Here is a 27,264-nt window from a genome sequence, read left to right on the forward strand (position 1 = left end):
GGGCTTCAGTTCTAGTCTTTTGAATTGGGATTAAGGCAGGGAGGGGAAAAACAGAACAGTGTGTTCTTGTCTAGTTGGAGGAAATCTATATAAGTTTTTATTGTTATGAGTTTGGTATTAATCAAGCCTTCATTACTTGCATCTTTAACTCTTAGTGTTCCAAAAACAAATCTAAGGTCATTGCTACTAAACCTGTTTGTTGTGTGTAAAGATTGAGAGTGTAAATTCACACACTATTGAAAAGTTGAATCTGGGGCCCTGGATTTTGTTCTCACTGGTGGAGCAGTATGTAGTGTGTACAAGTTAACCTGTTTTCTGTTGGGTAAATATTTTCATGACCAACTAACTTTTTTTTTTTTTTTTTTAATTTCCCTTTCAGAGAACTAAGATTCCAGATGGCAAATTCTATGAATGGCAGAAACCCTGGTGGTCGAGGAGGAAACCCCCGAAAAGGACGAATTTTGGGTATTATTGATGCTATTCAAGATGCAGTTGGACCCCCTAAGCAAGCAGCAGCAGATCGCAGGACTGTGGAGAAAACTTGGAAACTCATGGACAAAGTGGTAAGTTTTGTCTGACCGTGTCTGTACACAGCAGGGTTGACCCTGGATGTGGCTGGTTTCTCCAGTTTTATTTGTACTGTTACTTAATAATAATTATTGTTGTAGCAACAATCTTTGCTTTGGATTGACCATCTTTCTTATATCTGCTCTGGGGGTTTAGAAAAGTTGGGTTCAGAGCTAAGATTTGTTTTTTTACCTTTTGTCCTACTCTTCAAGATTCAAAGTTCCTCTACATGACTCAGACATGCAAAGTTTTTACTGTTGGCTGCTCTTTGTTGGTGCATGGCATAGAATAGTTTGGATGTGTTTGTTACATTTTATGTAAGGTTGTCTTGCTGTTAGATAACAAAAGAGTGTATACACTCTGCTGAGAATGATAACTGGGGAAAGAACCCGATTAGTCCTTAAGTGAGGAAGCAGTGTTTGAGAGTTTCCATTTTCATCTTTGAGAATTCATTTTCATTGAGGAACTTTTTTGCTGTTGTTAATGATAGAGTTACAGTTTCTTTCATCTATTCCATTTTGAAACAGGAAACCTTTTTGATTGCACATTGTTTATTGTGAAAGGAAAATTTATGATGGAGGTGGTGGGACTGAGAGTATCAGAAACTTCTGTGGTTTCTGCATGTTGCTTTCAGATGAACTACAATGTTACAAGAAGAAATAATGCTGGCTGTCAGTGCCCAGAGAAGTCTAGGCAACCTGAATACTTCACAAGGGTCTATGGAGAAAACTGTAGCTGTGTCCTATTTTACCAAGTAGGATTATGAAATAAATGTAATTAAGATGTAGCTTGCTGCTGTGCAAAATTAACAGTTTTGCTCTTGAAGCAGTAGTACTGTACCCTATATATTGGTAAATGTTTGTAGCGCCTTATGGTTTTATTTCATACATGTTTGGGGCTAATTATAAAGTTAGTTGATCCAGGGCTCTTGATGTCTTTATAACTGCAGAAATGGAGGTTTAAAAAAATATTGCTTTGTAGGTGTGTGCTAAAGCCTTCACAAAGTCACATGGTAGCAGTCAACTTTACTTTGGTTCGTAACAGTGTTCAACTATTTGCCGCAAAAAGCCACTGTCAGTGGTATTAGCAATACAGGAAGGGGATAAGATTTACTTTATTTTCATTTCTCCTTATGAGAAGCACAGATGGGTGGATGAACAATAGACCTGGCATTATATGGCTGGTGATGCTAAAGGCAGAGCCAGAATATTTTTGTTAGATAAATATCCTTAGTTTTAGGATTCAGTGTGACCTATTTAAGCTTCTGCCAATTTATTCAAATTGTGATATTAAAGTGCTCCAGACAGAATGATGTCATAGTGTCAGAACATTGCAACTTGCTGCTTGAGGTCAGGTTTTGATTTTAACATTGGATACTTAAGAATGAGGGGCATGCAGTTGGAAAAATTGTATATATTTGACAGGCACAATACTAGCTGTCTTTGCTTTTCTAAGGAGTAAGCAATTTAAGGTCAGTCTCATGCCTGAACCATTAGTTGGGCATAAGAGAAGGAGATTCAAGGTTTTTCTTTAACTTATCTGTTAAACGAGTGGGCAGAAATGGGTCAGATTCTACCAGGGAGCTGCTCCTCTCTCCCCACCCCTTTGAGTTGTCAGAATTTGTACAATTGTGAGTAAATGTTAGAACATCAAATGAAAAAGATTTATATAAGAAGTGGTAAACTGTAGGTAATATAGAGTCATTATTTTTGAAACATTAAAAAATGTGTGTGTAATTTTGGTCTGTAACCGATTGTTAACCTAAGTTTTCTCCTCTTTTAATTATTTCACCATGGGTTATGGTAAAATAGATGGTTGTTTGATAGTTAAGCTTCTGCCATTGTTTGTTTTTTTTAACCCTTTTGTGGGTTTGTGTTTAGCCTCTCCAATTGAGAAACTTGACTCACGAGGAAATCTACTACCTAAAGTCTCTACTTAGTGGAATGCGGGTATCGGTGTTGGCCAGAGGTGCACTGTGTGGCTTTCCCTATTTGTCTTCATTATTTGTCAAGGCTGAAAATTGTTGTGTTCATTTATGAATGCATTCGTGGGCTTTGTGGAGGGAAACCATATAAATCATTTTAAAAGAGTTCAGTATGTTTATCGCTACTCTATCTCACAGTAATAAAAAAGCATTGATAATTACTATTTGGAAAGTCTATTTTATTTAATTGTGTAATGCAGAAGGATCACCCACATGTGTTTGTCTTTCCTTCCTTGTCAGTGGTGAAGGAAGTGGTTCATGATATCAACACTGTCCTGGTGATTACATCAGGAACTTTATTATTAGTCGAAAAGTGAATCCCTTGACACATTACCTGTTTTGTAAAATAACTGCAATAGTGGGAGTTTAGCTTCTGAATAACGGAAAATAGTAACTTTCAAATCTAACTGGTAGTTATGTAAAAGGCAAGGTTAAGCATTTGGCATTTTTTCTTTATGAAGCCTCTGCAACAAGGTCAAATCTTAGAAGTGTAAAATTGTAAACAAACAAACAAAAAAGTACGGTATGTTGTCTCAGCCACTTATAAAGCAAAATAACATCTCACAGGGCAGTGAAACAGTCTTAGACTGTAGGGGAAATGTGTAGTTACACCATTCCCTGGCCTCTAGAATTTAAAACAGTCAACTGAAATTCCAGTTCCAACTAATTGTTATGTTTTCAGAGGGCAGGCTTTCTATACAAGGTCACTGAGAGTGGGAGGGAGTAATTGCTCAGCTGTGTTCCTTGTAAGATGTAAAGTGTTTTGTAAGAAAACATCAGTGGCACAGACTTAGCAGAGTGCATTTATTGAGAAAAAGAATAGTAGCATATCCCAAAGCATCTCATTTAGACATATTTTCTGGTTTTAGTTCTACATGTCAGTGTAAGTCAATAGCTGACCCCAAACTCTTCAGGTCAGTAGATGCCTGTTTGATATAGTGACAGAACTATTACTCATGAATACACAGCAAGGTTCAGATACACCTGAAATGTGGAGTCTGTTACAAAGCTCTTACAGAGATGGAGGTTCTTAAACACTTAAACATTTCTTGAGGACCTACTGTGTTTCTATGAAGTGCTTATTACCTGGGGATGCAAAGCTATACAAGATATAACTCTGCCCTTGACCTGTCATGGAGCTCAGAGACCAGCATCAGAGCCAGGCATGTAAGTGGATAATTGCCATGTAGTATGGAAGGGGCTGTAATACAGACCTATACAAAGTACAGTGGGAGCAGTCGAGAACATCTGTCTTGTTTTTCTGGCCACTGCTCAGACCGTTGTCTGTCTGGATTCTGCTGGCCACTGCCTTCAGGAATAGCATTACTGTACTCTTGTTGGAAATGCTGTGGTGAGGGTAAGGAAATGATTGCTAATCAGTATGGTAGGAATGATGATTTATTAATGTGAGGTTCCTGCGCATGGTTTTCACAAGCATCTTAGCCAGGTGATGGAAAGTGGAAGAAACAGTTTTCCATCTAATAGATACTAAATGTACTGAGCGTACATAGATGTTCAGGAAACTAAAGAGTAATTAATTGATGCTAAAGAGCAAAGCAAGTTGAGTACCTGCCTACGTTTTTGTCTTGCTGTCCTTGTCATTCATTTGAAATTACATTACCGAAAGAGTTTTAAAAGCATTTAAAAAGTGATGATACCAAACAGCCTTTTCCTGCTTTTAACCCTCAGTACATTTAGTACACTTGCCAAGCTTGGAATATAATTTATTCTCTATCTTTATAATTTCGCTTCAACCATAATATATTTTAAAGTTTGTCAATCAAAAATGCTTAAATTATATGCAGCTATTAAAAAATAAGAGTAAGTATTCTCTTCTGAGTTGAATTACTCACACCTCTGAAAAATATTGCATGTGGAATAACATTTAGGTTTAGGATGCCTATTGTTTATGTTTGTTCGGTTTGAGAATATCACTGTCCTTGGGCCCTTGGAACAGGGAATATCATTTATTTGAATTATTCTTCACGTATTTCTTTTTCCTTAGTTAGGTTGTTCTATATTAGCAGAATCATGGGCCCTAGTAGACTTTGATATGGTAACACATTATGTGTCTGGCTTATTTTGTTTACTACTGAGTTAGATTCTGATTTGTGCTTAGATAAATGGAGTGATCCCAAAGTTTGCCTCTTATCACTTCTAGGTAAAGCTTTTGGATAAAGTAAAAGAGTTAAAGGAATCCTCCTAAGAGTTCCCTGGCTTTTTATCTGTGTGATGTGGAGCACACATTTAGCAGAAGCCTTAATCAGTTATTATCTTTTAAATCCTATAGAATTTTAACCATTCAGATTTTGAATCAACTTCTTACTTTCTTTCAGAGTTGCTTTCTATGCTGTCTATTTATTTCATCATTCATTTATCATGTCCTAAGTCTGGAAAGATAGAGAATCATAGATAACCATGTTATCCTGTAGGGTGTAGTTAAGTGCTGTAATACGGTGTAAATAAAGTGCTGTAACACAGCGTCTGGTAGATGTGAGTGTTGCTTGCTGGGGTGAAAAGTTGGTGTAGAATGCAGCATAGTGGAGGTATTATCCAGCTATTTTTTAGAGGATGCTTTGGATTCCAGTGAAGTGAGGACACATCAGACAGAAGGAATGATGAGTAAAGGGAGATTGCTGAGTGAAAGAAGGTTGGAGAAAGATGAAGAGGCTTTGACTGTTTTTTCAAGGAATTTGGACTTTATTTGGTAGGCCGAGAAACACTGAGATGTTTGAGCAGAGTGAGAGAAAGTCAAGGCTATGCTGTGATAAATTACTGTCTTGACTCTAGAAAGGATGAATTAAGAGACAAAAAGAAACCCTTAAAAGTAGGAATAATGATCAAGAGGAATTAAAACAGACTGGGCAAGAAATAATGAAGGGCTGAGCTAGAGAATTGACAGTAGATTAAGCAAGTGTTGGTTCAAACGTGGGAGGCATTTTGGAGTAAAATCTAAGGTCCTGGTGACCCTTCAGAGATAGAGGATGAACAAGAAGTTGAAGTGAAAGTGATTCTTGAGGTTTTCAGCTTAGTTGACTATAAAGGCAGTGATGCCCTTAATGAGATAAGGTACATAGGAAGAAAAAGAGGAAGCTTGGGGGCTGGTGCATGAGAAGTTTGTTTTTTGGCCATGTCGAGTTTGACTTGCCAGAGTGAAATCCATTTTGAAGTCAGAAAATTGAATGTGCAGTTAAAGAGAGAAGTTGAAACTAGAGACATATGTTTGGTAGATATGCCCATAGAAGCAGCATTTCAAGCTATAGAACAACAAGAGAGTTGGAGGGCAGAATAGAAGGTGAGAGGTGGAGAAAAAGTTAGAGATTGGAATTCTCGGCTGTATCGGGTGTGTATCTATAATTAGATGGCAGTGAAGGAAAGGGAATCCTGCAAAGAACAGTGATGAGACAGATAGGAAAAGAATGAGAGCATACTGATTTCCTGAGTAGAGATAGCTTTAATGAGGATCTAGTTTCAAAGTCTGAGAAAACCAAGTTCAAATGGAGAAAACCAAGCCGAATGAAAGTTCAAGAAGTCATTGAATGTCTTGAGTCGAGTCCATTGTTGATCTTTCAGTGTAGTTTTGCTTATGTGACAGCTAGATGAAAACGAGTATGTGGATTATTTAAAAATTGTTCTAGAACTGGGACAACTAGTGTAAAGAAAGAAAGTTCTGATAGATACCTTGAGGGTTTGAGCAGAGCATAACTTTGTGTGTAGGTGCTGTTGGAGAAGTTCACGGATTTAGGGGAAGGAATGTAGGTAGGGAGTGATTTAAGATGTAAGGGAAGAAGAAATAATTGATGAAGTGGCATCCTGGATTACAATGTGAGAAGGAGAGGCTAAGAACAAGTAGAAGGGTAATCCTTGGTAGATAACTGAAACTTCCACTTAGATAAGAGGGAAGTAAGGAAATATACAGAGAAGTTTTGGGGAATTTTTAAATTTTATGTTGGGTTGTCAAGAAGTGATTTAACTTGTAACATTTGTAATGTCTAAATCATGTTTTAAAATTATATATTATAGAATAAACAATATATATTTAAACTAGTTGTATAGCAATGAAGTGCATAAATAAGTAAAAAAATTGAAATGGAAATCAGTCCTGAGCCTTTATATTAAGATCACCTTAAAAACATGCTGTGACTTAGATGATGCCACGATGCTGTTTTTATCTACTCTGCTTGGGCATATATTTAAGATATTTTAAAATGTATTTGTAAGTGCTGATTTTCTCCTAGTAATTAAAGAAGCATTTTGAAAATATCCGACTAAATCTTTAGCTTTTTAACATATTAACATTTAAATAATTGTTAAGCTCACACTGTTTTCTAATAGGAATTACAAAAAATAGTTCTTAGTATTCTACCTTTCAAATGATTCCAGATCAGCTGAGTACCTATGTACTGATTCCAAATCAGTAGAGACCTGGGCTTATTAGCCTTATCTGCTCCTATTCTGTACAAAACAGGAGACTTTTTAAGGATTTCAGGTAGTATAACAAACTTTAGGAACTAAAAAAAAGAACTCTTAATGATCCCCAACAAGGCGGCCAGTGCCCTTGGTCTAATTCTCACATCTTTGCAAAACCTGCAGGGATTTTGCCATGTTGTGGTACAATACGGAAGGCGAAGAAATCCTAAAAAGTTGCCAGTGCCCAGTATGTGTCAGGTATTGTGCAGAGCACTTTCCATTTCCTCTTCTGAGAATTTGTAACATCTTTAGACGTTTTCATGGTTTCCAGAAGAAGAAACTGGCCCACGGTTGTAAAGCTAATAACTGGCAGGGCTAGATCCCAGGTTGGTTTGGTTCTGATGCCTATGTTTATAGTATGAAGATTCAAGCACGCTGCTTGAATCTTCCTCTTTCCAAGAGAAGTAAATCAAAAGGATCTTTACCCCCTATATTTGAAATGATCAAGTTCTTTCCCAAGCTTTGTATTCATTTGTAGACAGGTTTATTCAATATAGGTATGGACATCCTGTTTGTAATATTACTTTACTTCTGAGAGGTTCCTCCTTAACTTGTTCCTTTCCTCCTTTCCTCCATCAAATATTTATTGCGCATCTACTATATGCAAGATCCTACATTAGGTGATGGAGATAGACCAGTAAGATAGATATGTGAACAAATGAATACACAATTGACATCTTAATTACAACTAGTCAGTTACTTAATGGTGCTTCTTATAACAATAAAAAGGTTATAAAGAGGTTATAAAGGTTATAAAGGTTATAAAAGGTTATAAAGGTTAAAGGTGTCTTTCTAAAGAAACCTTCTTTGAAAACCATAAAAGAATTGGTAGTTTCCCCCAAATCCTGCTATGATTAATTTCTAGACTCATAACCAGTTATATGCTAAGCTTCTTGTTTTGCCCGATTAATATTCTATGTAGAAAGAGTTCTGTTTTATTTTTATATTTTTAAAATTTTATGCTGTATAAGTTTTTATGCTTTTATATACTTAGTGGTGTGATTTGCTGAACTAAACTGTAAAGAACCCAAAGAACTCACAGATCCTTTTTGTCATAATGACATATTTTTAAGTAACTGCAATAAGGAATCTCTTACAGCAGTTACCTGAGGAGCACAAACAAGGGATTCTTTCAGGCTTCCCATACTATCTTTAAAAAATGGGATATTTCATTTCGCAGGTACAATACATGATTTAATATAACTGAATGCTCCATGAGGTGAGGTGTGTTTTATAATGAAAGTCTTCTATGGTATGCGCACAATTCCTTACTGTTGAAGTTTCCATTTGCTTCAGTAGAATTTCTTTCATAGGTTTCAGGGCCTGGTTTGAACCTTGTTTGCAGAAAATATGTTAGCTGACCTAATACTTCTTTGTTACCTTTTGGCTGGAAATTTTAATTAAAGCACAGTCAGGAAACTGTTTAAATGCAAGAGTGTTCCAGAATAATTAATGGCTTTGAAGATTCTTGTAGCCCTAGTAAATCCTGTGTTTATATTTGTGCCTTTGCTTTGATATGGTTGAATATATATTTTATGTATGTGAATACATATTCATGTATTTACTGAAATACACATGTAGTGCCATATTAAATATAAAATATTTTTTTTATGTATGTGAGACAATGCATATATAGACATATACAGAGAGGTCTACTTAAAAACCTTTTTTTTTTTTTTTTTTTTGTGGTACACGGGCCTCCCACCATTGTGGCCTCTCCCCTTGCGGAGCACAGGCTCCGGACGCGCAGGCTCAGCGGCCATGGCTCACGGGCCCAGCCGCTCCGCGGCATGTGGGATCCTCCCAGACCGGGGCACGAACCCGCGTCCGCTGCATTGGCAGGCGGACTCCCAACCACTGTGCCACCAGGGAAGCCCTAAAAATCTTTAAATACATTTTCAAGAAATACATCAGGCAGTTGTCTACTGTTATGGAGAGAGTGCCTGACTTGTAAGTTCAGACAGCAGGGTTCTGAGCAGTAAACTTAACTAGGTTCCATTTCTGTGTTTAAGTATTGTTGTGTAACAAGTAAGGAGTTGGTCTTGGTGACCTCCAAGGTCCTCTTTAACTCTAAAATCCTTTGAGCCAATGACTATAATGGAATTTTTAGCCCAATTCCAATATTAAATGTTTTACCTTTTAGTTCAAAAGCAAAGAGTAATGAACCAATCCTTTAATGTACCAGTTGGTGGCCTAAAAAGTCCATCAGTGTATAATGTGACTGTAGATGTGTTCTTTGTGAAAGCTCTCCTGTGTTGGGACCCGCTTTCATTCTAGGGAGTGACTTCGTTATTTCTAGAAGTCTGACTCATTTGAATCTGAACTTGAACCTTAAATGGTGAGCTTGATTTTTCTCCTTAAAATACTGGTTTTAGAAAAGCAATTTTTCTCACCCTGGCTTTCGCAGTTCCTTGCACATAGCAGACACTCAATAAATATTTATTGAATTGAATTGAATTAGACCTGCTAGGAAGTCATAGTCCTGGCATAGGGTTATTCATTTTCGGCAATTTTCGGCAAGAGTTGACATAAATCACAGTTTAATACTAATCCAACTGATGAACTGCACAGTCAGCGGCATGCAATAGTAGTTCAGCATTTTATGTTGCACTTGCCCAAGTGCAGATTTAGAAAACTGTGTGGCCTACAAAGGCCTTGATGAACTGACTCTAGCCTATTGAAGATCTCCTCATTCCACTCACCCAGGGGCTCCTATGCCCCCACCTTTTAGAGTGACTGCACTGACTGCTCTTCACACACCCTCCTCTCTGGGGCCTCTCAAGCCTCTGCACATCCCTTTGCCTGGAATATTCCTTTTGCAAATTTAGGTATGCCTTTCATGGCCCTGCCACGTAGATGTGTCTGCTTCATTCCTCCTCTAGCGCTTTGTAGTCTCCTCCATTATAGCACTCTGATTCTCCTGTCATTCTTTTCTAAGCCACCAGTCTTTTTCACTAGAACACTCCTTGAGGACAGGTGTGTGATTTATTCATTGCTGTACTCCATAGGGCCCGAAACAATGCCCGACATACAAACGTTTGTAGAATTAACAAATGGGTCCTCAAGTTCCTGTAAATTTGCAAATGGAGTAAAATAAAAATGTAAATGAGTTTAGCCAGGGATCATTAGTTATATGCCTAATTCTAATTAAATTGTGATATAGTTAGAAAGAAGATCAGGCTGAGATTCATAAGATGCAGACTCTTGTGTTGGATTAATGATTTTTCAATAGTCGCCTTAATCTTTGTAGTTCTTAGTTTCTTTATCTGAAAAATGAATGGATTGGACAGGATCTTCACTAAGATCCCTTAGAGCAAGAATTACATTGCTCCTAAGTTAATTATAGAGAACTAGGTCTCTTCTGCCAGAGTCCTTGAGGCATGAAGTATGCTCTAGTCATCTATAATTTCCTGGCACCAAGCTCAGTACCTGGTATATAGTAGTTATTCAAACAATTTTACTGAATAAATCAATACTCAGATAGAATTATAATTTAAATAAAACAAATGAGAAAAAGGCCACGTAGCAAATAGTAAATTAAAAATTTGTAACGTTTAAAAGAATCTATTAAGGAACAGTGATTTGGAATGTCTGAAATATTTTTATTTATCAGTTAAAAAATTCACCAGTTGGAGGAAATGAATTTAAAGTTGCCTAGCCCCCCTAACTACAAGTTAATAATTTATCAGTCTGTGACATGTTGTACCAAGTTTTATGTTGCTGAAATTAAACTGCCTGCTGTAGGATGTTGGTGGTGATATTTTTGAAATTTGTGTGTACTCGTGATATTATCTTTTAGTTTTAAGAACTGAAAAACCATCTTGTTTCAAGCAAGATTTGTTAAATCATTGATATATTTGGAACTTCATCTGTCTTTAGGGGAGAAAATACTATTATATAGTTCAATCATGAAAATAAGGAAGTAATATAATAACATCTGTGTGTAAAAATACATATAAAGAATTTCAGAATCAATCAACCAATCATCTATACATCCATTTATTAGTTCTGTACTGTATGCTAGACAGTTCTGCTTTAGGCACTGTGTACAAAGTGGAGGGAGATAGAACGCCCTTAGTTAATGTGAGAAATGGTTGTCTTAAATTAGGGGCTGATGCTTGATAGTTTGAGCCAGGCTTTTTTCCCCCACAAAAGATATGGTCATTTCTCAAAGGAAGCAAGTGAGAAAGTAAGTTTAAGAGTACTTTTTCATTTGTCATTTCCTTGACTTATTGTGTTTGTGGTTCTTGAAATTATTAACGTTCAACTCTTTTTCATTTGGCCGGGGCACTTTTTTGAGTACCCAAAAGTGTATCCATGTTTTTGTGGAACCTGAAATTTAGAGTGGTCCTTTTAAAGAAAAAAGTACAAATACAAAATTGGGTATGAAAAGAAAGACCATTAAAAGAAATGGTTAAGTCCACAAACATCAGAGAAATAATCTAGACTCTGTACACTTATTATTTTTTAAAATTTTATTTATTTATTTATTTATTTTTGGCTTCATTGGGTCTTCGTTGCTGCGCGTGGGCTTTCTCTAGTTGCCGTGAGCGGGGGCTACTCTTTGTTGCGGAGCACGGGCTGTAGGCGCGCGGGCTTCAGTAGTTGTGGTTCTCGGGCTCTAGAGCCCAGGCTTAGTAGTTGTGACGCACGGGCTTAGTTGCTCCGCGGCATGTGGGATCTTCCTGCACCAGGGCTCGAAACTGTGTCCCCTGCATTGGCAGGCAGATTCTTAACCACTGCGCCACCAGGGAAGCCCTCTGTACACTTTATGCTTTGATTCTCTTCCATTGCCCACGTATGCCTCCAATTCTGGGTACCATTGGACACATTCAAATTACGAAATTTAAACGTGACCTTCCTGCTCCTGTGCTGGGCTGGTCAGCACCATGAGCACTTGAAATATTCCCGAAGCCATTCTTGTATCACAATTGCTGACAGTGATTTAACTAGTTCCAGAAATGACTGCGTTCCTTACATGTACCTTCCACTAAAGCCAAACTAAGTGTATTTCAACTCAAATTCCCATTAGCCAGACTCCAGAAATGCCCCCAGCTCCTTCAGTGCCACCCAGCAGAAGGTTAAGTTTGACAGAAGGGATGTTGCACTGGGCAAAATACAGAAATCTTAACTAATTGTGTGTAAAATATCTTGCTCTTGAAAACTTTACCAAAAAAATGTATGACGAGACCTTTAGAAGAGGGCCAAGTGTCTGAGGGACCCTCAAGCTTCTGCTTCATGAGCTTCTCAGTAACTCTGCTTTGATGTGTACATTTTGCCTTTTGTAAGAGTGTGTGCCTTTACACTATGTACACACTTGTGCAATTCCCAATGAGTTTATTTAAACAGTCGTTTAATTGGATGGTTCTTTATGCTGTGATTGGAGGGGTAAGAATGAGAGATGGATAAAATTGCTTATGACTAAATCACATGAACATGTAGAAAGAAGTGAACGTAGTAGTAGAATTACTACCTTTTCATGCTAGCAGAAGGTATGGTTATGCAGGCAGCCCTAAACGCCCCAGTCGTTGGGTGGCACCTGATGGAATGACCGAACCGTTACGTAACATGTGTTTCTAGGCCTGGGATGTAATGTGAAGAGGTGGAAAAGACTTGTTCTGACCTGACACCCATTTACTACTTAATAATTCAGTTATTAAAAGAGCACCTGTTTTTAGTACTTCTCAGGGTTCGGGAACAATACACCAAAACGTAAATTAAAATCTATCAAAGAGCTTTAGCTGGGAAAATAATCTCTGAATGTGAGATGTTAAAATGGGCCAGCAGATGAGGCCCATTCCCTCATTTTTGTTTAAAAAAGATACTGTTAGTGATATATAATAATTAGCCCATAGGTGTTCTGTTAAGCCGTGAACAATGGGATGTTGAAGAGAGAATGAAAACTTTCGGGGTTGAAAGTTAAGGTCTGACATAGAAAAACTGAATGAGAAGAGAAGAGAATAGTATTTAATTGTATGAAAACAGATGGGAATGTAGATTCTTTGTAGATTGCTGATGATAATTTTAAAATCAAAATGTATATTATGCAAGGCAAAGAAATAGTACATAGTTTGATAATTTTCTCAGCTCTTCTGTGAAGGAAAGTGTTGCAGTTCATATGAAAGTGTTTTATTTCTGTCTTTGTTTCTTTTAGGTCAGACTGTGCCAAAATCCCAAACTTCAGCTGAAGAATAGCCCACCATATATACTTGATATTTTACCTGACACATATCAGCATTTGAGACTTATATTGAGTAAATATGACGACAACCAGAAACTTGCCCAACTCAGTGAGAATGAATATTTTAAAATCTACATTGATAGTCTAATGAAAAAGTCAAAAAGAGCAATAAGACTCTTTAAAGAAGGCAAGGAGAGGATGTACGAAGAGCAGTCGCAGGACAGGTAAGAATATTTCAGATTTTATTTTTTTCAGGGTTAAGGTCATTTATGTTGCTTTTTGTTTCACAGTTAGGATGAATGTTACCATGTGTTTGTTTTGGGGGAAATATCATTGCATTTGTGTATTCGCTTTTCATATTATTTAAACCTTGTAGTTTTACACAAGGTTTACACAAATTTCTCTGTGTCAATAGCTAGTTCATGAGACAGTGTTCTTATTTTGTTTTAATAGCTTTATTTTTTAGAGCAGTTTTAGGGTTGCAGAAAAATGACTCAGAAAGTAGAGCTCCCGTATACTCCCTCCCGCCATTTGCCGTTTCGTCGATTATTAAAAACTTGCAAAAGGTGGTACTTTTGTTACAGTGATGAACCAGTATTGATACAGTTTTATTAACTAAAGTTCATAGTCTGTATTAGGGTTCACTCTTTGTATTACACGGTTCTCAGAGTTTCCACAAATGTATAATAATGTCATATATCTACCATTATGGTATCATGTAGAATAGTTTCACTGCACTAAAAATGCCCTGTGTCCACCTATTCATTGCTTCCCTTCCCCACTGCCTCCACCATACACCTCTTGAAGCCCTGGCAACCACTCATCTTTTTAAAGTCTCTATAGTTTTTGCTTTCTTCAGAATGTCATATAGTTGAAATCATATAATATGTAACATTTTCAGACTGGCTTCTTTTACTTAACAGTATGCCTTTAAAGTTATCCCATGTCTTTTCATAGCTTGATAGTTGGTTTTTTTTTTTTTTATTACTGAATGATACTCCATGACATGGATGTAGCACAGTTTGTTTATCCACTCACCTATTGAAGGACATCTTGGTTGCTTCCAATTTTTGGCACTTATGTATAAAGCTGCTATAAATATTGGTGTGTAGGATTTTGTGTGGACATAAGATTTCAGCTCATTTGAGCAAATATTTAGGAGCATGATTTCTTGATATTATGATAAGCCTATGTTTGGTTTTGTAAGAAACTCCCAAACTGTTTTCCAAAGTGGCCGTACTGTTTGCATTCCCACCAGCAGTGAGAGTTCCTGTTGCTCCATTCCACCAGCATTTGGTGTTGGACAGTGTCTTCAGGACGTAGTCTTGATTGGAGGTGTAGGTGTGTAAGATGTGGGTGGAAGATGTAACTTCAGTTCCTATACTTTGACTATTAAGTGAGAAGCAGGGGCAGTGATGACTGAAGTGACATCAACTGAATCCTCATTTTATAGCCAGGATTTTTGACTTAGAGACTCTTCACTGAAGTTTGTTTTTTGGCTCTTTCAACGTTAAATTTCATGATCTATCTTAAACTAAATAGAGCAAATGATAGAGTTTTCCACTTCTGGGACATTTAAGTTCTATCTAGAATGTTCACCGATAGTGATAGTCTATTTAGATTTCCAGACTGGAAAATAAACATTAATTAAAATATATAATATCTTAACGTAGTTGAGGTGAATTTTAGTTTAAAACTCTTAACGTCTCTGGATTTTAGTTTTCTTAGATATAGGAAAGACCTCTAAGAAATCTCTAAGGTTTCAGGTCTGAAACAGTAGTCTCATATAGTCTAATGAAACATAGGATTGTGTAACAGAAAGTTCAGTTATCTAGGTATATAGACTCTGAAGTTGTTTGTAAATAGCAGCCGAAGAAATACCCAGAGTGAGTAAAACCGTCAAATTCAAGCATAGTAAAACCCTCTGCCAAAGGTAAAATGGCATAAATGTTTCCTTATTTATCATTTGCTCTCTAAATTAGTGATGAATCCTAACATAATCATAGGAGTCTAACCAATTATGTAACTATGGGCTCATCACTTAATATTCTTGGACCACAGTTTATATATCTTGAGGGTGGTGACCCTTCTAGTTAGCTGCCTTTTAGCTCCAAGCTCTAAGACCCTCTCCAGGACTGTTAATGGGCATTTTGAATTGCCACAAGGTTCCAGAAGTAAGGAATAGAAATATCATAGTGATTGCTTCTTCTTATAGACTTCCCAAGAATGGCCAAGGTTATGGGAAGCCAGATGTTTATGTTTAAAACTGTATTTTCGCCTTGTAGTTTTAACGTAGATCTAATAAAACTAACTTGTTTTAGAAACATCTTTACACTTCTTTCTCACATTTGGCAGCCCTGAGATTGTTCTTGATATAGCAATGTAATCCATGAAATTTTACTTTTTAGGTTATTAGATCAGTGAGAAGGTGTGTAACTTCTAGGACTAGGAATTTGAGTCGTGTGTTTCAATTGGATGTAGTAATATATGATGGGGTAAACTTGTATCTCACTTTTACATCTTTTTTAGAAACTTGAAACATTTCTAACTCAGGAAATGTCTTATAACTACCATTTCATAAATAAATTCAGATTTTTTTGGCTTTTTATGTGGGAGCATATCATGGTGGAATCTTTATAAATTTTGGTTGTGTGTAGATTTCCATAGATGATGACAGACTGCATAATGCTAACTGATCACAATGAGGCAACTCTGTGTTTTAAGTGTCCAAGTAAATTTTGTCACTGTCCTAAATTCAATTCTAAAATAAAGTTTATTAGCTTCTGTGATGGTATAGCATATTTCTAATTGGATTTTTCTTTCATCCATGTTCAATTTTCTGATAATGTTCAGTGGCCACTGTGTTTATGCAAAACTTACATTCGATAAATGATCATAATTCATAATAATGTACTATTCTTGGTAACTGTAACAAGACATAAAGTTTTGATTTATGTTTCTTTTAGTAGGAATATATATATATATATATATATATTTTTTTTTTTTTTTTGCGGTACGCGGGTCTCTCACTGTTGTGACCTCTCCCGTTGCGGAGCACAGGCTTCGGACGTGCAGGCTCAGCGGCCATGGCTCACGGGCCTAGCTGCTCTGCGGTATGTGGGATCTTCCCTGACCGGGGCACGAACCCGTGTCCCCTGCATCAGCAGGCAGACTCTTAACCACTGTGCCACCAGGGAAGCCCTAGGAATATATTTTTAAACGTTCACTTCTGTGTTCCCTTAGATTTCCAAATGTAACTGAGGCTAAAACGTGTCACTGTACACGGAACTCTGGATGTTTTGCTGTATAGAATATAAAAGAAACTCCTTAGAATGTTCTCAGGGTTGGTAAGCAATTGAATATTCTTTTTAGTAGTATGACTCTTATCTAACATGTATTACACACTGCTAATTGGGAATATTATAAATTCTCTGAACAATCTTTTTTTTTTTATTCTGTAAATAATGTCACTAGGGACATTAGTATTTTTGTTTGTTTTTTTGCGCGGTACGCCGGCCTCTCACTGTTGTGGCCTCTCCTGTTGTGGAGCACAGGCTCCGACACGCAGGCTCAGCGGCCGTGGCTCACGGGCCCAGCCGCTCCGCGGCATGTGGGATCCTCCCAGACCGGGACACGAACCCGTGTCCCCTGCATCGGCAGGCAGACTCTCAACCACTGCGCCACCAGGGAAGCCCGGGACGTTAGTATTTTTAAGCTGAAAATGAAGGACAGTAATACTAGAAATAGTAATTTGGAGTTCATTGACTAAACCAGCATTTCCCTGAGAGATTCTGTACTTTATGAGTACATGAATCAAAATGTTTATTTTAATGTTCTTGTTGTATCAAAAATAAACTTCTTTGTGGATTTGTTTTAAATGTAAGGGCAAGTGGGAAAAAAATCAGGCATCAGTTTTGAACTAGCTGTGCTTTGATTGATTGCTAAAATATGAGTAGCCCGAATTTTTAAGGCAATTTCACACAAATGTGATGAATATAAATAGAAAAATAAATAGATATAGCAAATGGCGTGCCGTGTATTCCCTGTGTAGCGGGTGAAAGGTAGAAATTATAGTTAGGTAAGTTTATTTGCTGTGGAAATAGATATTAAGTGTGCGTAATGCAAGCCTTTTGCTTTGAGAATGGGTGGAATAATAATTTCTGGTAGAGGCAGCCTGCATGCCTCGTTTGACGTTTATAGTAAACCTCTTCCTTCTCCAGTATCACTTTTTCCCCAGTTCCCCCTCCCCCCCAAACAGCTGAACCTCACACTGAGTTGGTGCTTCTCCAGCAGTGTCTAAACCATTCTGAGCTGGTATTTCTGGGAAGAGTAATTCAGTGATTTCTGGCACACATAACAACGTTTTCAAGTGAATGTGTGGAGTGGGCTTCAGGAATCATGTAGAGAAGGGACAATTTATAGTTTCAAGCACAGAGAAGAGGAGAAACTTTATAACATATTGCTTAAATTTTTAGTGGCAAAAGTCAAAGTGGGTGTGAAGGTAGTTACAGGTGACAAATATGAAATTGACAGGAGATGCCTTTCCTCAGTGATGTGGCTGGCAGTTTCGTCAGTTGACCATTTTAATAGAACAATATTTACTCTTTCATATAAAAAGTTATGTATTAATCTCCTGTTCTTCAAGCCCTGGTGTTGGACACTGTTTTTTTAGAGCACCCAGAGGTGATGGCACACGATAATCAGATTTTCCATATTTTAGAACTGCTTCAGTGAACCAGAGTGCTACAATCCATTTTTCCCTCCCACACTCCGGTTTGCAATCACTGGAACAAAACCAGAAGTCAACTGAGGTAGAAAAATAGCTCTGAGTTTGATAACCTATCTGTGAAAAAAATAAAGGCTTTTAAAAAATTCATGCCAAAGAGTAATACACAGATGTTGTCTTATTATTAATATCATTTGAAAGCCCCTGGACCATTCTTTATGCACATGTGTTGTAGAAAACAAATCATAGTGTGCATAGCTTGTATAATAATACTCATTCTAAATGATATTATTTTAAAAAAAGTATTTTGACATTAAAAAATTAGTTCTAGAAGATGCTAGCCTTTATTTAAAATCCTTCAGGAGCATCAGGCAAAATCTTTTTCTTTATTGACTATTTTGGCTGAACAAAGATAAACGTATAGCCTGCTACATTAATGAAGTGCCTTTCCCTCTAAAGAACTACAAATCACTCTACTTGCTGTTTATGCCTGTGTTGTAATTCATGAGATAGTGTACCAAGAACATTTTGAAACTGATATACTAAAGAGAAATGGTTAAGTTAAAAGTTGAAACAAAACAACATCAGCTACAACAATAATAACAGTAAGGGCAACAACAAAACACAAAGCTGCAAACCAACCTGCTTGCATTCCTCATACCACTGTATGACAACATTGCTTTGGCCAAAGAATAATGCATTAATTGAAATGTTTAAATTGGTATAAACATGAGTACTTGTTGATTACATGGTCATGAAAGCAGTTTTGAAATTCCTTGTGGGTTTAACCATAGGAAGAGATTGACCTGTGTACACAGTTTGGGTTCTGTGGAATAGTTTTAATTATTATGGGATCTCACAGGTTAATGGCCTTGTTTATAATCCCACATCAAATTCCACATTTTCTCCTGGGCAGCCCTGTACATTGTGAGAAGGACATGAAGAAAGAGTGCAGGAATCTGGTGGTGTGATGCCATTTCTCCTCCAAGGTTTCTTTGTAACCTTGGTTGGTTTCCTGACTCCAGTAGTGTTTTTTCAGTCTTTAACTTATTTTCTGGATATTCACAATATTTGTTGGCTAAAACATTTCAGCATCAACAAATGAAGATGTCGTTTGTTTCAGACTAAATGTTACTGTTGCTCCATCAGTCTGTTAAATAGTTTTGCAAATCTAATAGTAGTTTCTAGTAAAAATACTTTTTTTTTTATTATTACAGTAACCATTTGCAGGAGAATTAATCTTAGGGAAGTTATGTTATCTATAAATAATTTGTACAGTATTGAATGCATTGCATTTATTCTATGAAGTATCTATTGTTTAATGATGCAAGAGAAGGAATGGTTTATACTCCTTTAAAAAAACAATTTTGTATTTTAAATATTAACCTAATCTTTCTGTTTCTCTTTTTATTTACTAATGGTGAAAATTGCAGTTCTTTTGCATTTCATGAGGACAAGGGACAAGTTGCAAGTAGAAAAATATGATTCCTAAGTAAGTCAAAATAGGTTACTGATAGGTTTGAACACAACTATTTTAATATAAACATACTCAGTTGCTATTTAATTTTTTCTATATGTATCTGCATTCTAGGCATTTTTTTTTCTTTTCAGTGGAAGAACAGAGGAAGTGGAAGATTAATTTGTGACATTTTAAAATGATAATATATAATTTGGATTCAGAGGAAAATAATAATCAATCCTTTTAAGTAGAAATATGTCTGCCAAGTAGGAAATGGAATTTTCTCTAGGAAAAGTGAATATCTTCCTGAGATTAATTTATCACGAATGAATAGAAAGTTTATTTAGTCTTGATAAGAATGCTTTCATTCATATTTAAAGCATCTGAGAGATGTGAATATACTTTTCTAAAGTTTGGAAATGAAGGGCCTTATTTCTTTAACACACTATGAGAGTAGAGGCCACAAGAAAGTTTTCTAGACAAATGTTTTCAAAGTTAAACAAAGGGAGTCTGTCAGAGTGGGCAGGTGAGAGCTTGCAGAATCTTTGACTCTTAAGGACTTTGGCCAACTACATCCCTGCTGCTTTGCTAACTGGATACAAAGTAATTTATGTGTTGATTTTCATGTAAGTCAAAAGTGAAGGGTTTCTCTAGTAGTTTCCTCTTTGGGATATATTTTCAAAATATGAAAGAACACAAATTATTCTGCTATTCAGATACTCAAATTTAAGAGTAAATCCACTGTCCCCTGTTTTTAAGTTTTAAATAAAGTGTTTACAATTAATCCATTTATTTGCTGTTTATTTACTTTTTTCCCCCAGCCCTGTGTTAATACCATTCAGTCTCTAACACCTGGTTTATTAAGTATTAAAACTTTTATTGCAATTCATTTAAATTCCTTCCAGGTCAAAATATATATTATATACACGTGATATTTTGATTTTAAAATTGGAGAATTTTTTTCCTTGCAGTTGAGAGTTGATTAAAGGTTCATAAATTGCTGAGTGGTAACCATTGTATCATAAGACAGTAAGCCAACTCACAAGACTCAAGTGCACTTTATGGTTGAATACCTTTTATGTTTTTCAGTCTTAAGGCAATTTATTAAAATTGATGTTTTCCTTTCAGTAAATATCTGGTGACATTCAAATTTGATAATTAAAATCCTGAAGCACTCAAGAAAGAATGCCTGTTTTCAGTTTCATAATAACAATACTCCCACAAAGAAGGTTGATGAATGATGTCTTTCAAGTGGCAGATTTGTTATTTAGTTAAAGAGAGCTCCTTTGGCAGATTTTTACGAATCTAAATTGAAGTTTGTTTATAAAACAGACAAGCTGCAGTGATAATTCTATAGCCTGAGGAATGCTTGGAAATCTAGTCCAAGAAGCATCTTTTTTTCCCGGTGATTTAACATAGAAGTGGAGTTTCCTGGAATCCAAACAGATTAGCATCCAGCACTAATTGGGTAGGTCATAAAATAGTACTCATGTCTCACAGTTTTGAAATAAAGTGCTTCAGGAATATTCAGTTTTCTAAACCCATTTTAATATTAATCTTTGTCTCTTTAAGCTCATTATTGTCAGAGCATGAGTTCTTATTGGAGTTTGCATTTATACATGAGTTGTTTATAGATGTGTTAGTTATAGCAGGATACGCATAGGTCATTACAGAAAGTACCCATTTATAGATTTAAATCATAAAGAGAGATCGAGGCTGCCTGTCTTATTTGGTAGAATCACTGAGGAACAGATTAAACTCAGAGACAATTTAGATTTATTTTTGAAATGTGTTACTTTGAACATCTGATCATGTGATGTAATCACATGTAATCATAGATGTGTGACTATGAGTTTCCTAGGACTGCTGTAACAAATTACCACAAACCTGAAGTTTATGTTGTGTTAAGTTGATTCTCTCACACTTCTGGAGCCTAGAAGTCTGAAATCAAGATGTCAGCAGGGCCATGCTGCCTCCAGCTCTCTAGGGCAGGATGCTTTCAGGACTCTTGTAGCTTCTGATAGCTCGCTCCAGGCACTCCTTGGCTTGTGGCAGCATAACTTCAATCTCTGCCTCTGTCATCACCTGATGTTCTCCTCTGTGTGTGTGTCCAGATTTACCTCTTAGGAGAGCACCAGTCATAATGACTCAGGGCCTAACCTAATGACCCTATCTTACCTTTATGACATCTAGAGACCCTATTTCTAAATAAGGTTACATTCCTAGGTAGGGTTAAGGTTAGGATTTCAACATATCTTTTTAGGGGGCACAGTTCACCCATAACAGTGACTGAATACAGCACAATTTATACTATGGAAGGGAAAGAAAATTGAAACTCAATAGAGTATATGTCATGAAAGTGTGCAAAACTTTGTTCGGTAGAAGATAATGCTAAACAAATTATTTAAAATTATTTTTTGAAGGGTCTGTAGCTCAAATAATTTTGTAGTTTTTTTTCTCAGGTTTATAATAAAAAGCTCGATGAATTAGTTTATTGGTTAATTTTTTTTTTTTTTTTTTGTGGTACCTGGGCCTCTCACTGTTGTGGCCTCTCCCATTGCGGAGCACAGGCTCCAGACGCGCAGGCTCAGCGGCCATGGCTCACGCGCCCAGCCGCTCCGCGGCATGTGGGATCTTCCCGGACCGGGGCACGAACCCGTGTCCCCTGCATCGGCAGGCGGACTCTCAACCACTGCGCCACCAGGGAAGCCCCTATTGGTTAATTTTTACACATATATTGAAAAGCATGGTGAAATTGACTTTCATCAATAATAAAATTTTTATATAAATTGAAATAAATGAATTTATAAGTATCTTGTTATAACATTCTTACTGATTTCAATGTATAAAATTATAAAATGCCATCTCTTTAGAAATTATTAGTACTATGAATATGTATATTTAATTAATTTACAATATTACTAGTAGCCCTGATTACCCTTTGATTAAGAATCCCTGTTTTATTCTTTTATTTTTGTGATAAGCTCTGGATGATTAATTAAAATAGTTAATTACGACTTACATCATCATCATTAAATCTATGTTTACAAAGTTTTCTGTATTGCAAATTAAAAAAAAAATGTGGGAGGTATTTTCCATGTTGGTGGCATAGAGGAGACTACACTTCACATTCACTTTGTGTCTTTACTATTAAGATATAAAGTATTATAAGTATGATTTCAAATTAAGATTTTAGAGAATCAACTCAAGGGTTTTAGAAAACAAGAGTAAATTATTTCTGAACATGGCATGTTGAGTGGCTTAAACCAGGGGTCAGCAAACTGTACAGAGCTAGACAGTAAATATTTTAGACTTTGCCAGGTCCCTGGTAACTAGTCAGCTCTGCCTTTATAGTAGGAAAGCAGACATAGACAGTATGTAAATAAATTGGAATGGCTGTGTTCTAATAAAACTTTATTTAGAAAAACATTGTGGTAGACTAAATTTGGCCTGGGGGCTGTGGTTTGCCAACTGTTGCCTTAAAGTATTCATCTAAATTTTGGACAGTACAATTTTAAAAGTGTTTTATCAACATGGGCTGAGTATATAAATTGCATGAACTAGGAATGTGTCTGGATAAAAGTAATAATACCTGAGCAACTGTAGTTTACATATATAGGGATATATAATTCTCAGCAGTGCTGTCAGAGACTAAGCTCTTTCTGACTTTGTAATGTCCTTCCTTAGTGTGTTGGGTTTGTCCTCACTCTAGTCACCTAATGTCTGTAGAATTCCTGCTGCAGGTCCATATTTTTTTAAGGCTACAAGACTGAGGAGAGAAGGGCAACAGTTATGTATGCCTGTCCTCTTTATATTATTGATCAAAAAGCTGTCCAGGAACCTTTCTACCAACTTGTTCCCTCCAGCAGATTCTCTTAGGTCTTTTTAGGCCTGAAAAGTGTGATATCCAGAACAATAGTGAAAACATTTAGATATAAATTTTTTCTATTCTTGTTGGCTTTCTAGGGAAAAATATTTAAAATTAAAAGAAGGAACAAATTTACTGAGACAGTTTCATCTTGAACTCATTATCTTTTAAAAGAGAAAACAATTCTGTTTCCTTTTTTCATTGAATAATACCTCATTCTCTTTTAAACTTTGATGACTGGAAACTTATGTTCAGACCCAAGTAATTGAAAGCAAATAATTAGTATCAGTAGGTAAGGAAGATTGAAATTATGTTTTATAAGCCTTGTATTATTATCTTTGTTATCAAACATACCTCAGAAATGTGTGGTAGGTATTCCAATTCCATTTTCTATCTGGAGAAGCTAAATTGGAGGTTACATGACTTGACAGGAATTTTATATATCACGTGTGATGTATTTCTAAATGATGTCTTCTTACCAGTCGGCATGTGTGAGCCTGCGGCTGTTGGCAGCTGAAGGGTATTGTCTCAGGAACACTCATTCGAGCAGTTAGCATATTTTATACTTGTGAAAATGAGGTGTTTTCTCATCTTCATTAAACCAGTATTGATATCGTATGTCAGATGGTCAGTAAAAGGAACTTTTGTTTTTTTTGCAAGACAGCTTATATTAGTTAAGTTCAGGACTGTTTATCTGAAACATGCTTTTTTGTTGTATTTACATGTGTGTTTGAGAGAGAGAGTTTTAAAACTTTTAATTTCTCCAGGTGAGCAAAGTCTTTTCCTTTGAGGAAATGGGAGAGGTTACCTAAGTATTTCCTTGCTGAGATATATTAACGAAAATAAAATTTAACTCATCTTGCAGATACTGCGAACATTTCAGTTTTTGTTCTAAAGGTTTTTTATGGGGTATATTGATTTTCTATGGTTGTAACAGCATGTGGAGCTGTCAAGTTTATTCTTTTCAAGAAAAATTTAATTTGACTAAAGATCTCTATTCTTGTCAGCCAGATCTCATTTATCCGATTAAAGTAGGTTTGCACGGATTCAAGTCCTAAGAAACAGAGAATTCTCCTTACCAATTTTTTTTCCCCTGTATAATTCTAATTTTAGTTTATTCTCCACAGAGTTGGATATGTAAAAATTTTGTTTTTATAAAGCAACTGAAGCCGTAAAGTTGGTAATTTATCACAATCTTTCACCCACTTTACCAGTATTTGGTAAACTACAGCCTGTAAGCCAGATCCAGCCTGTGCTTCTTTCTGTAAATAAAATTTCAGTGGTACTTGGACATGTCTTTCTGTGGCCACAGTGACAGACGTCAGTAGTCGCCACAGAGACTGTATGGCCCACAAAGCTGGAAATATTTACTATGTGAGCCTTTATTGAAAAAGTTTACTGACCCCTGCATTATTGATATAATCTTCTATGGCAGTCTTAGAAACTTGGCATTTTTAACATAAACATTTTCTTCCTGTTGATTTTCTATTCTGTTCTGCTAGTGATGCTTTATGAATTACTGATCATTGTGATCTTCTGAGGACAATAAAATGTTAATGGCAGGGAGTCAATGATTGAGAGCTAAATCTTTATTAGACCCCTATTTTCTACCTTGTGTCAGTATGATGTATTTAATTTGTATATAATTTTAAAGTGTGATAAATTTAAACTTTTTTTGTAGGGTTTTTTTTTTAAACACAAGGTAAACAAAATATGTCATTAATGTCTTTGACAATCATCTAATCTAAGGGCTTCTGTACATAGCCCATGGACCAAATGATGCGTTCTAACCCTCTAGAATGGTTAAGTATAGGTCCCTGACTTCCTACAATACCTCTGCCTTTACCAGTTGGGATGTGAGTTTCCACGTTTTTAAAAGTACCCTAGCTGTTTCTGCTGTCCTGCCTGCTCTTAAAATCCCCAAGTCAAATCATCTCATTTTATGTCACCTCAGATCATTGAAATGGCACAGGTGAGGCTAGAAAGCCCAGATCTGTTCAGAACTCTTTTCATTTTTCTAAGCTTCCTTTATCACCACTGTAGGTAGGTGACCACTCCCAGTTGTAAGTCATTTTAAAGGATCCCAAGACAGATAAGTTTCTGAAAGGCTTTTGGAAGAATTTTGTTGGAAAAGAAGGAATGAAATTCTTTTTTATATTCTTTTCAGATTGGCCTAATCACTATCCTTAGAATTTACCTTTGCATGCCAACCTTTTAGCCTGCCATTTCCCCTTCATCTTCCCATGTCCCCTCCTCCCCATTTAGCAGACCCTCTTTCCTATTATTGGTATAGCTGAAGCTCCCACTCTGCTCCATTCATATGTTATTTCAGCATTTTCTGATCACTCCAGCCAAAATATCTCTTTTCCCTCTGACATTTATCAAGACCTTTCTTGTGACCCTTAACCAACTGTATATTGTCAGATATTGCCATCTTCTTAAAATGGTGATAAGACAGGTCATTTTTAAATGTCTCATTATACGTTGTTTAAAGGCAAAAATCACTTCTTTGTATCTCCCACAGTATCAAGAACAGTGCTTCAGAGGTGGCCAACACTCACGAGAATATAGGATTGTTCCTCTAGAATTACTGTAGGATTATTTGAAAATTCTGATTTATTCCTCGTTTAGGAGCTACTAAGGCCTAGAAACACGAGAAAATGAAAGCGTTACATGGGAAAGTGTCTGGTGAAGTGTCCAAAGGCTTATTAGCTTTTAGAATTTGTAGATAAACTCTGAATATCAACTTTTTCAGATTTGGGAATAAGTGCCATTGATTTTAGAAGGAAAAAAATGTCCATAAGCACAGTAATACCACTATGATTGATCATAGGATGGTTATATTTTACAGGAATTCTTAATTTTTTTCTTTTTGGCTGGCCTGTGGGATCTTAGTTCCCTGACCAGGGATTGAATGCGTGCACCTTGCAGTGGAAGCGTGGAGTCCTAACCACTGGACCGCCAGGGAATTCCCAATTTTTAATTCTTTGTGTATGCAGAATATCCTTAATGTAGTGACATTTCTGGATAAAGTTGGTGAAATTACTCCGATTTGGAATCACTTTAATGGAGTGTCCTTATGGCTACCCTTCGTACCTATGAAATAACCCCCTGAAAAACTCATAGTGCCACCATGCTGCCTGTTCCTACAAACCACACACGGCAGTGAACATATTTTGCAGCTTTCCTATTGACATACTAGCTTTCCATCTGAGCTCTTCTGAATGTTTTCACTTCCTCTTGTTTTAACATTTCTTCAAAGACTGCTTTTGTTTTTATGCTGTGTTGTATTTATGACCCTGAATGCACAGAACTTTTCAGCAACTGGGGAATCCTCCAAAACTCTATGCTTTCGACATGAATAGTCCAGTTTCGTTTGGTATATATTATTGACAGAAGTGCTTCGTCGTCTTCATTACTTTCTGTGCAGCAGATCGTCATTATATCGTTTCATGACTCTTCAGGGAGTGTATAAATACGTGTGCACAAATGAAAAAACGTCTCATTATGGTGATCGTCTTGTGTTGTTACTGATGGAGTTCCCTGTTACAGATAAGGATTTTCAAACTTGAAAATTCGTTTTCAATTTTTAGCTAAGATTTTTTTTTTTTTTTTTTTTGGTATTTGTGTATTTCCTTAACCGCCATCTTTTTTTCTTCCCTTTTAAAAGACAGGGTTGGACAGTTAGATCTGGTATTCTTGCTGTAAAGCTGAAAGCTTTTTTAACTTTTTTGGGGGGGGGCGGGGCACGAGCATACCAGCTCTGAGGGACATCTGAGACATTTTGAATATGTAGACAGGGATTTTAAAGAAAGGAATTGCTGTTCTCTTACATCAACCATACAGACTTAGAAACAGACTTTAAAGGAAAACAGAGACATGTGTGTTCTCACTGTGTATCATTGTTACGCCCCCTCACATAGCTGTGAGGATTTGTCAGCAGTTTGTTTTGACTCACTAAACCAAGGTGGGGGTGGTTTTGTGTGTTTTTGTAAGTTAACTAGTGTGG

At 36.4% G+C, this 27,264-nt stretch overlaps 1 protein-coding gene across 1 annotated transcript in view; it reads left to right on the forward strand.

The window, feature by feature from the left end:
• Window positions 1–386: 386 nt before the first annotated feature.
• CBLB (Cbl proto-oncogene B) overlaps window positions 387–27,264 on the forward strand; it is a 217,033-nt gene continuing 190,155 nt past the window's right edge. Inside the window, exons 1-2 of the mRNA XM_082654577.1 lie at window positions 387–563; window positions 13,176–13,426. Of these exons, the coding sequence (XP_082510703.1) occupies window positions 396–563; window positions 13,176–13,426 (419 nt within the window). The 5' untranslated portion in view covers window positions 387–395. The remainder of the gene's footprint in view (window positions 564–13,175; window positions 13,427–27,264) is intronic.

The sequence above is a fragment of the Grampus griseus genome (assembly GCF_964374135.1).
Source record: "Grampus griseus genome assembly, chromosome: 5".
NCBI lineage: Eukaryota > Metazoa > Chordata > Mammalia > Artiodactyla > Delphinidae > Grampus > Grampus griseus.